This window comes from Canis aureus, chromosome 8, assembly GCF_053574225.1.
Source record: "Canis aureus isolate CA01 chromosome 8, VMU_Caureus_v.1.0, whole genome shotgun sequence".
Classification (NCBI taxonomy): Eukaryota; Metazoa; Chordata; class Mammalia; order Carnivora; family Canidae; genus Canis; species Canis aureus.
In genome coordinates, this window is record NC_135618.1 from 34,741,111 (window position 1) to 34,754,198 (window position 13,088).

The 13,088-nt window shown below is 34.2% G+C and overlaps 1 protein-coding gene across 8 annotated transcripts in view; it reads left to right on the forward strand.

Moving 5' to 3' along the window:
• GPSM2 (G protein signaling modulator 2) overlaps positions 1–13,088 on the forward strand; it is a 61,520-nt gene that overhangs the window by 2,774 nt on the left and 45,658 nt on the right. For 7 of the 8 annotated variants that reach the window (XR_013384666.1, XM_077905717.1, XM_077905721.1 and 4 more), the window contains exon 2: positions 7,773–8,076. The exons of the other annotated variant lie outside the window; for it this stretch is intronic. Coding sequence is in view for 6 of the 7 variants with exons in the window: in XM_077905717.1 (XP_077761843.1) it covers positions 8,021–8,076 (56 nt within the window). In the remaining variant the exon portion in view is untranslated. The remainder of the gene's footprint in view (positions 1–7,772; positions 8,077–13,088) is intronic. 8 annotated transcript variants of the gene reach the window in all.

Here is a 13,088-nt window from a genome sequence, read left to right on the forward strand (position 1 = left end):
ATTGGTAACCAGTTTTTGTCAAACTTGTGTGTTCCCTATGGTTTTTCTTTTTTTTTTTCTTTTTTTTTGACATAATAATGTCTTCATAAAGCTATATTTATTTTGAATTTGTTTCTTTGAGCCCCTATTAATTGCATCATGTTTGTCCAATAATGTACATAGGCCCTAAAAAAGAAAAACCCATAAACTTCTACATATTTATTAACAAAAAGATTATAGATCAGAAGGGGCAAGTACTAATATATATACATTCAGAGGTTGGGGTGTTTTTGGTAGAAATTGGGCTTGGTTTGAATCCTCAGTCTTTTTGGATTGCAGACATACTCTTGTGGTCTCCTGGTTTTGTAACCTGAATAGTCATTTGGAAAGCACTGAAAATGTAATTGGGATTGATGAAAATGTAGAATGTCTTTTTTTTTTAAACATTAATAGGTCTTTTATAACTTTGGTATTGTAATACTTCTAAGTATCCGTTTTTATGTGTTTATAACAATCAACTACAAATCATATTTCTTACACAAGTGTAACTGAAACTCTTTCAAAAGGTTATTAATTTTACTAATGGATTGAAAATCTGTATCTAGGGCAGCCTGACTGCCTCAGTGGTTTAGCGCCGCCTTTAGGCCAGGGTGTGATCCTGGAGCCCTGGGATTGAGTCCCATGTTGGGCTCCCTGCATGGAGCCTGCTTCTTCCTCTGTCTGTCTCTCTGTCTCTTTCTCTCTCTGTCTCTCATGAATAAATAAATAAATAATCCTTTAAAAAAAACAACACGTATCCATTAACATTTTATAGGGAAGAAAATTAACATTATTTTTAAACTCTAGGCTTCGGTTTGATGAGAAATAAAACTAAGTAATGGAGAAAAGTACTAATTTTATTCTAATAAACACACTCATTTAGTTGAACACACACACACAAACACACACACACACACACACATTCACTCACTCACTCTCTCCGTGCCCAGTATGGAGCCCAGTGCAGGGTTTGAATTATGACCCTGAGATTAAGACTTGAGCTGAGACCAAGAGTCGGATGCTTAACCAACTGAGTCACTGATTACTTATTTATATTTGTAAATATATTTATGTTTACATTCATATTTGTAAATATACATAAGTAATCTTGGGGTGCATGGCTGGCTCAGTTGGTAGAGCATGTGATTTGATTTCGGGGTTGTAAGTTTGAGTCCCACATTGGGTGTAGCGCCTACTGAAAAAAAATAGTAATTTGTTGGAGCAGGACTTTTGATAACTGCTTTGTAGGGAAAAAGGAAACCAAGATTAGGGATGTTACATAAAAGCAATCTCCCTTTTCTCCTTGAAATTTTTAAGCAACTGCTTCATCCTCTTGAATTATAATCATGGAGGATTATAATTACAAAACAAAAGTTTTGGTGATTAGTGTAGTCACTGGCATAATTCAAATTCACTCCATGTATAACCTAAAAATAGAGCCCCTCTCTTGTTTATAACACACACCTCCCCCTATGAAAAATCTTCTTTATCATGGGCTGCCAAACCAAAGACACTAAGAGTTCATGCAATAATTATTATATCCATAGTACTTTGTGTAGAGACTTTTGGAAACTACTGGTGACCTACATTCAGCATTTCTTATATAAGTAGACTCATACTGATCCTTTCTCACTGTATAACAACAGTGAAGGCTTGAAATATTCAAATCTTTTTCTTCTTCTAGATTACATTTTGTTTTAGTATTTATCTAATTTGAATTTTCATATATGGTTTATTTGTATCTGGTTATTCAGGAAGCATAGTTCATTGGAGTCCTTAAATATAAATGTTTCTCATCAAAAAAAGAAGTTCGGGGATCCCTGAGTGGCTCAGTGGTTTGGTGCCTGCCTTTGGCCCAGGGCGCGATCCTGGAGTCCTGGGATCGAGTCCCGCATCGGAGCCTGCTTTTTCCCTCTGCCTGTGTCTCTGCCCCTCTCTTTCTCTCTCTCTCTCTATCATAAATAAATAAAATAAATAAATATTAAAACAAAAGAAAAAAAGTTCATGCATATTTAGTTTAGAGTGGTAAGCTTTTATGTATAAACTGAAAACATGAAAAGGAATTTTTCTTGTATATTGCTAAAATTGTTTGGATCATACTACTCTGAAGTGGTTGCATTTGTTGTTTTGACATTTCTAAAGGCCATGGCTCTAGATCTGAATTTTTTTTAATCTGCCAAGAATAAAAATGAGAGTTTGAAATTAATAGTATCTTTAGTTTGTATGTATTTGATATCTTTCATATTGGCCTTTGAGAATTAATTTCAAATACACTTGGAAACCCTTCTGACTGGTGGTATACTTTTAAGATATAGATTTATTGGAATCTAGAACCATTAATCTATTCTTTGAATTTTATTCTATTTAGCTAATAGTCACAGACAGCTTATTAGAAAGTTTCTATAATAAAATATGTGTTTTAGTTAGCAGTTTCACAGTTATGCTTCTTTTCTAAACATACCTGGCCTGACATCTCACAGACTAACCTTTGATTGTTGCACACATAAAGATTAGCAATAAATTAAGACTTAACCTTAATTGGAGTACATAATTTAGGATTATATATTTGCTTAAGGAAAACTTTATTTATACAGTTTTTAAAAATTAATTAATTTATTTATTCATGAGAGATACACAGAGAGAGAGGCAGAGACACAGGCAGAGGGAGAAGCAGGCTCCATGCAGGGAGCCTGACAGGGGACTGGATCCCAGGTCTCCAGGATCAGGCCTTGGGCCCAAGGTGGCGCTAAACCGCTGAGCCACCCGGGTTGCCTATTCATACAGTTTTTATAGCATAACTTGGTAAATTTGCATTTCTCCAGAATGATAGAGAATAGAATAATCTGCTTAACTAAGCACTATGATTGTTTATTTTATTATTTTGGGACTATGGAAAGTAATTTACATTTGCTATGTATGACAGTTGTTAGAGGATACTAACTTCATGTTCAGCATTATACGTGAGTATTCATGGATATACACACACACATACATAGGCTTGATCTATCTTTAGTTCAGAGTATTATGTAAAAATTTGGTTATATTACTGGTTTAGAGATTGAGTATGTTGAAAAAAGGATCAAAACTGTCATGCATTGCTTTAATTTTTTCTTTCATTGTACTTGTTTCTTAATTTTGCCACTGACTTATTGGTACTATAAGAAAATTTTAATTTAAAGATGCACAAAAATTGAGAAATGTCAGTCACTCAATTCTACTTTTTTTTTTTTACCCCTCAGATTCTTTCCCACTTATCAAATTTTATATGATTTCAAATGATCTCAAGTTTGATATCTTTATTTTTTTCAGCTATTATTTGTGAATATAGCACTTTACCAAGTACAAGTTTAATAGAAGGATTCTGCTTTTTCCCATTTGAAGGAATAGCTTTATTTTCTCCTCTTGGAATTTTTTTTTAATTTTATTTATTTTTTCATGATAGTCACACCCACAGAGAGAGAGAGGCAGAGACATAGGCAGAGGGAGAAGCAGGCTCCATATAGGGAGCCTGACGTGGGATTCGATCCTGGGTCTCCAGGATCGCACCCTGGGCCAAAGGCAGGCGCTAAACCACTGCGCCACCCAGGGATCCCTCTCCTCTTGGAATTATCCCTCTTGCAATCCAGTTTGTCGGTCACTGTGTACTACTGCTGTTCCATCTATCTTGAAAATTGGAAATCTTTTAAGTTCTCTGTTAACTGCTTGACCTTTGCCTCTCACATCTAGTGAGTGGGTGTTGTTTTTCATTTTTCTTTAGAAACTCCTAGCTAGAGTTTCTAAAGAAACTCCTTACTTAAGGACCCTGCCATTTTTGAGTCTGATTTCCCTTGCTTCAAGCACTAATTTCCGACATCAGTTATATACTCTGATATCAAAATAATTTTTCTTGCTTTTAGTTGGCTCCTTAACACCTGCCACACTAAAACCAAGCTCCGAACTTTTCTCCCTGTTGGACTTTGTTGTGGCATCCTTCTTTATGACTCCCATTATTACTACAATGTGTATTTGTTGTTATAACCTCTACTCTAATATAAAAGATCTTCATTTAAAATATGTTCTTGATTCTTCCTCCATATTTATCCCTGCTCACATTGATAAAGGGCTATTGTATCTGACTTGAAACACTACAACTGAAAGGGATTTGGGGAATTTGTTGTACCTTAAAGGGAATTATTAAGATAAGAAAAGCTTAAAGAATTTAGATCATCTAATCTATACACAAGAAAAGTAAGTTATATTTATTGTGTGATGAGTGTTGCCAGTTTATGGAGATACTTAAAGAATAAGACCAGAGATTATTGGCACTTAATTTGGATAGTTTGGATAAATTGAAAAGACAAAAGATTTACATGTAACTGTGTATCCACCATCACTTAGTTTGCAAATATTTTACTGCCAGTGGAGTAAAGCAAGGCTAGGATTTATTTACTCTGATTCCATACCTTGGACAGTGCCTAGTCCACCTATTTTGACTTCCTAATCAGGTAATTAAATGTGAGGCAGTTAGTGATATACCACTTTATTTTTCTATATGCTTTTATCAGTTTCTAGCATGTTGAAAAAAATTACTTCTTTCTCCTTATTTCTCTGTGATTAGACCGAAAGATGCTGAGAGTTTTTGTTAGCAGTGAGGTTTTGGGAGCACTGTTTTTTAAAACTTGGAAGGTGTTATTAAGGACATATATTTCCTTGTAAATTACTAGTTATAAGTGTTAATGGAGATTGGAGATTAAATTTGATGACCTCCTTTTTTTTTTTTTTTTTTTTTTTTTTTTTTAATTTGATGACCTCTTAACGTTCTTTCAAACCTATAACTTCCATTTCCTGGTCTTGTTAAATTTTCTTATCCTAGCAAACATAATTTAATATTTATTGCAGATTTTATTAGTGTTACACTGGTAATATATAAACTATATGTTAAATATGAAGTGGGTTTGTTAACTCTGTGATGTGGTACATGAATGAACAGTGGTTACTGAATTGTTTAGAGAATTCTTGCAGAATTAATCATTGGATCAAGAATCGCTTGTTAGTTCAGTGAATAATTATAAGAAATGCTACTTTGTTATGGAGATTGTAATGTAAGAGTGACTTTTTGGGATACACTTCTTCTGAGAACTGTAAAACCATATTACAAATTGCCCTTATTGTAATGGTGGATAGTAATATATCTTCTTGCTCGTTTTAATTATTTTTAAAATGTTTCTCTACGCAGTTTTAGGTAAGGTTATTTCACAACTCCAGTGATAGACATTTGTTAATTTTACTCCATATTTACATTTTAATCAGTATGGAGTTAGCATATTTTTTATTGATTGGTAAAATTTAGAATTTCATTATGATCTGGATGAAAAAATATTTCAGTTAAATTGTAACTTAATTTAATTCAAAGTTAAATTGATTTTAATATTTCACCGTCTACCCCATTTTATAAATAACAGCCTAAACCTCGGCATGGGTAGGGGAAGACCTTCGGTTGACAGTTTAGCTGTTGTATAATCTAGATGTACTTTGAAGGTACTGCTATTAATATCTACACTAATTCTCCTTATAGTGTTGTATTTATGAAGGAGACACAATAGAATTCTGAGTAATAGAAAAAGATTTGTTGGATTAATAGCTGCTACCCTATCTTTTCAGCCTTTCTTAAGACACTACTTCCTTTGTTGGACAAGGGAAGAGATAAAGGGATGTTTTCTGTTTTTTATGTGTCAAACTGGTTATTAATATGAAAATCTCATTTGCCCTGGGAAGGTTGTCGATATTCCTGAGGCTGGTCCTTTCCACCTTCCTCCTCCTCACAGGTCCTTTATGTTCTGTTCCTTACTAACCTCTCTCTAACTGTACTTGATTAACAAAGTAGTGCGTGTGTGATGATTTAGAGTCTAGTTTATGTTTTAGCTGAAGTATTTAAAAGGATGGTTATATGGCAAAGGAATTAGGCTTATTGGATGGCAGCAGAAGGGAAAAATGGGAGAAATGGAAAGATTGCTCAAAGCATGGAACAGATTTCTAAAAGGACTATTCAAAATTAGGATTAGCCAGTTTGGGACCCTTCTGGGAATGCTGTAGTAAAATGTTAGACTAACTGACCTGTAGGGTTGTTTATAACACTGAGATTCTAGGACTTAATAATTGTGTGTGTGTGTGTGTGTGTGTGTGTGTGTGTAAACTGTATCTATTTATTTATATACACACATACATATATTTTACCTTATTTGTTTCTCTCAACTGTTACCTTAGAAGTTATAGTTTATATCTGATGGCCTATAGTTTCTTTGTAATATACCTGGGTATGGGATTCATTTTCATTTTTCCTGTTTAGGACTTAGTGTGTGCTGCTTCAGTCTGCTAATTTAAGTCCATCTTCACTTCTGAAAAATTCTCTTTATCACTGAAGATATTTTTACTTTTCTGTTTTCCTTCAAGTACTGTAATCAGACCTCTGTCAGAGCCTCTCATTTTGTCTTCCTTTTCTCTGAACTGCTCTAGTATTTTTCATCTCTTATCTCTTTGTGAAGGTCTGGATAATTTCTTCAGATATTCTTCTAATTCACACATTCTCTCTTTAGCAGGTTATTAATACCAATGTTCATACCATCACTTTTTTAATAGTAGTAAAAAAATCCAAAAAACTACAATCCAAATGCCCATCAACAGAATAAAAAATACTTGGTATTTAATGGGATATGACACAGTAGTGAAAATATGCAAACTGTAGCTATGTGCAACAAGTGAGATGAATCTCGAAAACATCATGTTAAGCAAAGCCATACAACACTAAATCATATAATTTTTAGGCCGATGGATTGTACCATAATTAGCAATGGAATAATGAACAAAATTCAGTTTAGAGACTACCTTAGAGGGGAAAGGAAGGTGTGATTGATTAGGTTGAGGCACCCAGGAGACTTTAGAGGCAGTGATAATGTTTTTTATCTTACACTGGGTGGTGTTATATAAATGTTTGTTGTGTCATTCTACTATACACATATTTTCTAAATTTCTTTTTTACCTACTCAATATTAATAAAAACATTTTAAAGACCTTAAAAAGTAAGAATAAGGGCAGCCCTGGTAGTTCAGCGGTTTAGCGCCTGCCTTCAGCCCGGGCGTGATCCTGGAGTCCCAGGATCGAGTCCCATGTCGAGCTCCCTGCATGGAGCCTGCTTCTCCCTCTGCCTGTGTCTCTGCCTCTCTCTCTCTCTCTCTCTCTCTGTCTGTCATGAATAAATAAAATCTTTAAAAAGAAAAGTAAGAATAGAATATACTCTGAGAGCAAATGAATACAAAGTATAACCTAATTATCAGCACAGATACCTTTGAAGGAATAAGTTTAAAGTTTGGAATTGGCTTGTTCAAATCATTACTGAATTCTCATTTTACCTCTTATAATAGCAATTTTTAAAAGCTTAAAGAATAATAATTTAAAAAAAAAAAAAGAATAATAATTTTCTCTTTAGATACCCTAACACATTCTTCTATATTGGTTTATAATAGAAAACATTACATAAATTATTGTATTTTAAAACGATTTTAAAAATAAGGTACAGGTCCCAAATAAATGTAATGTATTCACATCCTTATTTAGAAGCTTTGTGGTGACAGTTAAGCCCTCTGCTGTTTTTCTTCTGTGATTGATATGACAGCAGTCTGTGGAGTTAGCTGTGAGATTATGTACTACAGCTTGGAATTACTTTAGGTTATTATTTGAAAATAGGACTTCAAGCAAGGCATCTTGTATTCCTTTTGCAGAAATTTTGCTGAAGTGCTGCTGAAAGGGCCAGAGATGCAAGGATTTGGGACACATTTTGAACCTTTAAGCTGTCTGACATTGACCTCCTTTCATTATTAATAAAGAAGAAGCAGGAGCTTAGGATGTATTAACACCAACTCATTAATATACTAACTGGACAATGTTCTGCAACAATTCTACATTGTAAAGAACTGGATTGGCACAAAATAAAATAATTTCAATTTTACTCAACTTATAATATGACTCGATGGAGGAAAATTTGATAAGCATGAGGGAAGACCATTCTTTTCATGTTCGTTACAGGTAAGACTACTGCTTTCTTGGTAGCTTTTAATCCTTATATAAACATGTATGTAGCTCTGATCATTTCAAATTTAAATTTGAATATATTCAAAATAAACTAGCCTTAATATCTCCTGTATACGATATTTTCTTTTTGTTGTGGTGGTTGTAAGTTTTTATATCCTTTCTATAGGAAAATGGTGGTAAAAACTAATTATGTGTTATAGTTTATTAATGTTTTATGGAAAAGTTTATGGATAATTTATATTTTGTAACTGTTGTAATGCAAATATAAAAAATATATTTCTAAATGTTTGGGGTAAAAGACGGACTGTAATATGTCAGATGAATGACCTAATTTTTGTGTTTCAGTTTTTAATGGTGATCTTTTATAAATAAGCTTTTTAAAAAGTGAGTAACATTGAAATGGGTGGATACTTTCTAAACATAAACTAATAGCCAGTTTAATATTTAGTGATAAAATGTTAATGGCCGTTTGTATACATTTAGGAACAAAGCATTGGGGCGCCTGGGTGGCTCATTGATTGAGCATCTGCCTTTGGCTCAGGTCGTGATCCCAGGATCCTAGGATCGATTTTTCCTCTGCCTGTGTCTCTGTCTCTCTCTGTGTGTCTCTCATGAATAAATAAATAAAATCTTAAAAAAAAAAAAAGGAACAAAGCATTGATATCAGCATCATTATCTTTTTCTAATTTTTTAAGATTTTTTATTTATTTATTCATAGAGATGCAGAGAGAGAGAGAGAGGCAGAGACACAGGCAGAAGAAGCAGACTCCATGCAGAGAGCCTGATGTGGGACTCGATCCAGGGTCTCCAGGATCATGCCTTGGGCTGCAGGCAGCGCTAAACCGCTGCGCCACCGGGGCTGCCCTTAGCATCATTATTTAACATTTATTCTAGAAGTTCTGGTCATTGCACTAAACTGTAAAATGAGCATAAACCTAAATATTGGGATGAAAGGCATGTGATTGTTACTAAGGTGATTAGAATACTAATTGATACTAATAGATTCTTTATCAAAACTGTTATAAATTAATATTAAATAAACATCAGAACTTGCAGCAACGAGTAGTATTCAGCATCTCTAATAAGTTGAAGGTGTTGGTTGCCAAATCTTAGATATTTTAACACATGTTTAGGAAGTAGATTTGTTGGAGCACATGATTCATGTTAGGGCAAGGTGCCACCACAGAAGTCTATATAGGTAAGATAGGGTATTTCTATTAAAAAAAGAAGGGGGCACCTGGGTGGCTCAGTGGTTGAGCGTCTGCCTTTGGCTCAGGTCATGATCCTGGGGTCCTGAGATCAAGTTCTGCATTGGGTTCCCTGCATGGAGCCTGCTTCTCCCTCTGCCTTTCTCTGCCTAGCTCTCTCTGTGTCTCTCATGACTAAATAAATAAATAAAAATCTTTAAAAAAAAAAAGTTTTGAATAGAAGAAATGGAAGATATTCAACATAATTAAAATGAGCTTTTAAAGGCCCTCTCTCTACTCTCTTGGGCATAGTTCCAGAAACCTGGAAGTTATCTTATGTGCTTTTCTTCCCCACTTACTCTCTGTATCCAGTGTGAAGCCTTGCCAGTTTTACCTCCTAAATGTTGCTCAGATTGACCTATCCATCTGGATCCTCCCTATCACTGGTATAGTTTAGGCCCCCATCATCTTCCCTGTAGACTCCCTCCATTCTCCATTCTTGTCTTTTAGAATCCATGTTTTTAATTTGCCGCTAGAGGGCTTAGTCTAAAAACACAGAGCCAACTGTGCAAATTCTGCTTTATCGCTATGGTGGCTCATTGTCATCGGTAGGGCAGAGCCAGGCTTATCATATATACAAGATCTTCCATTTTCTAGCCTCTATATATTCCTTTGTCCTTACTTTCTCCAGTCTTCACGTTGTACTTTGAGCTCTGCTTCCCTGTACATGTCTTGCTGTTCAATGTCTCTGTGCTTTTGCTCATGTTGTACCCTAGGACTTGTATTATCTACTCCTGGAAACCATTTCTAAATGTGATTGTTTGACTGTGTGCCCTCCCTGTGCTCATGTAACATCTTTTGCGTATTTCTTCCTTTGCATCAACTATATTAAAATTCATTGTATTTCTTTATATGTTTGTCTCCTTCTTGACTACTCCCTTCCTTGACTATTAATTTCCTTAGGGCAGCCACGATGCCTAGCATGTTGTCTGACTCATAGTACATGTTTGATGGAATGTCCATGTAATTCCATTGGACATAACTATCAGATAAGTCTAGTAACATTTTATCTGTCTTACTAAACATTTTTAAGAGTGATATACTTCTTAATACTGTAAGAGCAGCAGGTAAGGAGGAGTGGATTTTACCTCTGCCTGTAGGAGGGTCTTAGATTTGTCCTTTTAACCTGATAGGTCAAAACTATATAAAACATAGTTTATGTATTGGTATAGGACTTCACCAAAAGGAACTTTAAACTCTGTAACTATTTTTAGTAAGAATATGCCAAACTCTGACTACATCAGTGCTCTCAGATCAGCATTCTGAATAATGACTGGATTGTTATATAATTGCAGGTAATATTTTGTATCTTTTATGTTAGGAGTCCTGGCCTAGTATAAATTATTCTTCTCCTCTATTAAACAGGTAGCATGTTATGTGGTATCCATATGGTTCTTTGATTGTGGCAAACAGGTAGCATGTAATGTGGTATCCATATGGTCTTTTCCATATGATGACTGTGGCAAACAGTCATCCCTGGAGGAGTTTCTGTGGCACACTGAGTTTGTAATTTTGAAATGGAATAATCCTTCAGACATTAAGGAAGCTCCTGATGGATACCAGAATGCTATATTTTGTGATCTATTTGTGGAGGTAGAGAGAAATGGAGACTGATAGTAAAGTGAAATTAGTTTCTAAACTTTAAAATGGCATATGATTCATTTTATAATAATTATTAATTTTTTAGGCATAATATTAAATTTTTTTGAAACTGCTCTCTTTTAGAGATACATGCTAAAATATTTACAAGTGAAATATGCTTTCTGAAATGTACTTCAAAAAAATCTGGGGTTGGAGAGTGAGGATGGAAGTAGAGCTAAAATACACTGGTAATAGTATATATTGGTATTGTTGATGTTGAAAAATGGATATATCAGGTTCATTATCAAACTAGTTCCTCTAGTTTTATATTTCTTTTAAAAAGTCTTTGTTCATACTTGTTACTATGAATAATAAACACTTCAGTACTTTCATATTGTAAAAATTAGACTATTGCACATAAGTTGTAAAGGAATACAATTTTGTTGTTGAATTCTTCATTTTGCTAGGTAAATGTAGTTGTTAATATTCTTTCCTGAAGAATAATTTGAGGTAATGCAGAATGGTGGAAATAGCATTGGATTTGGTGACAAAGACAGGATTTCATTTTCTCATCTTTGTAATCATATGATTTTAATAGGTCATTCAACCTATCTGAGCATCATTTTCCTCTTCTATAATAATTCCTATCTCAGAGGGTTATATTGAGTGTTAAATTTGATATAATATGTAGTAAAATCACTTTTAAAACTAAGTTACCAGGGGATGCCTGGGTGGCTCAGCGGTTGAGCGTCTGCCTTAGGTTCAGGGTATGATCCTGGGGTTCTGGGATTGAGTCCCACATCAGGCTCCCTGCATGGAGCCTGCTTCTCCCTCTGCCTATGTCTCTGCCTCTCTCTGTGTCTCTCATGAATAAATAAATGAAATCTTAAAAAAACAAAAAACAAAACAAAGTTACCAATCAAAATTCAAATCTAAATAAAAATAAATTCACACGGCTTTCCCTCTCACAAAATAAACTAGAATAACTAGATATATGTGGTAAATTAGGTGGATAAAAATTGTTTGTGGGGGATAGGATTGATAATGGGAAAGACCCATGCCAGATTAGAACCCACTGAAAGTAGAGGGAGCTAAGGTCTGTAAAAAGAGATTTGACAGCCACAGAAGACAGCAAAATGGAGAAAATGCAGAGCACTCTTGTTTTGAATCCGGAGTTCTCAGTTCCATTGTTTATTCTTGAATAGTATGTAAACCCTTTGAGGGGAGGATCAAATTTACTACAGATTACTACATAATCTGTAGTAAATCTTTTAAAATGATGTTAGCATTGAGGTTTTAATCCTTTTTTGCTTTCATTGGTATGCAGTGAATACAAGAAACCAAAATTAAGGAGGTAAAGGGAAAAATCTAGTGTGGAAGAAAAGTAAATAATAATAAAATACAAAAATCAAATTGAAATGACATGAGTTTGTGCAAAAGAAAAAGAAATTCTAGCTATAATGGTCTATTAGCAAAAACAGCATTTCAGTTAAGGATAGTAGTACTGTGTTTATTTATAGTTATTAGGAGTGTACTTCTTTGATTATATAACTAGATAGGCCATTAGGGAGAATAAAAGAAACCAGGTGTGTGGGTTATATGTTGATAGAGATATTTTCCCAGTTTATTTTCTACTCTGGTTATGTTCTTTGTTTCCAACCCAGCTGGTAAACAAATGAAGTAATTCTAATCTCTCATAGAGACAAAGAGGCTATGAAATTACTTTCTCTCTTACTATTTAATGATCTTCTAAAAAATTTATAAGCCAACCTGCCTTGACTATTTTGCAATTAGATATATTTGATTGAGGTGTTGGGAGATTTTGTCAGAATATTGACTTATTTTCTAATGAAACTATACCAGAGCCACAGTATTTCTCAGAATTAATCATAAACTAGAGAATTTGGGACTTTGTTTTGGGAATTAGTTACTGAAATATCTTTTCTAAGGTAGTTTCCCTTACAGGCGTTCTTACTTCATGGACTTCAGAGACAGCTCAGTAGCCAGTAGGGTTCCAATTTGCCGTCACTCTTTCTAATGAAAATTATCTAAAATGACTTTTTAAAAATTAGTAGCTGTTATGACACCATTCAATCTGTAGCTAAATTAATATTATATACAGCATTTGGTTTGATATAAGTTTAATTCAGAAAGTCAAATATTTGTGGTGAAGATATT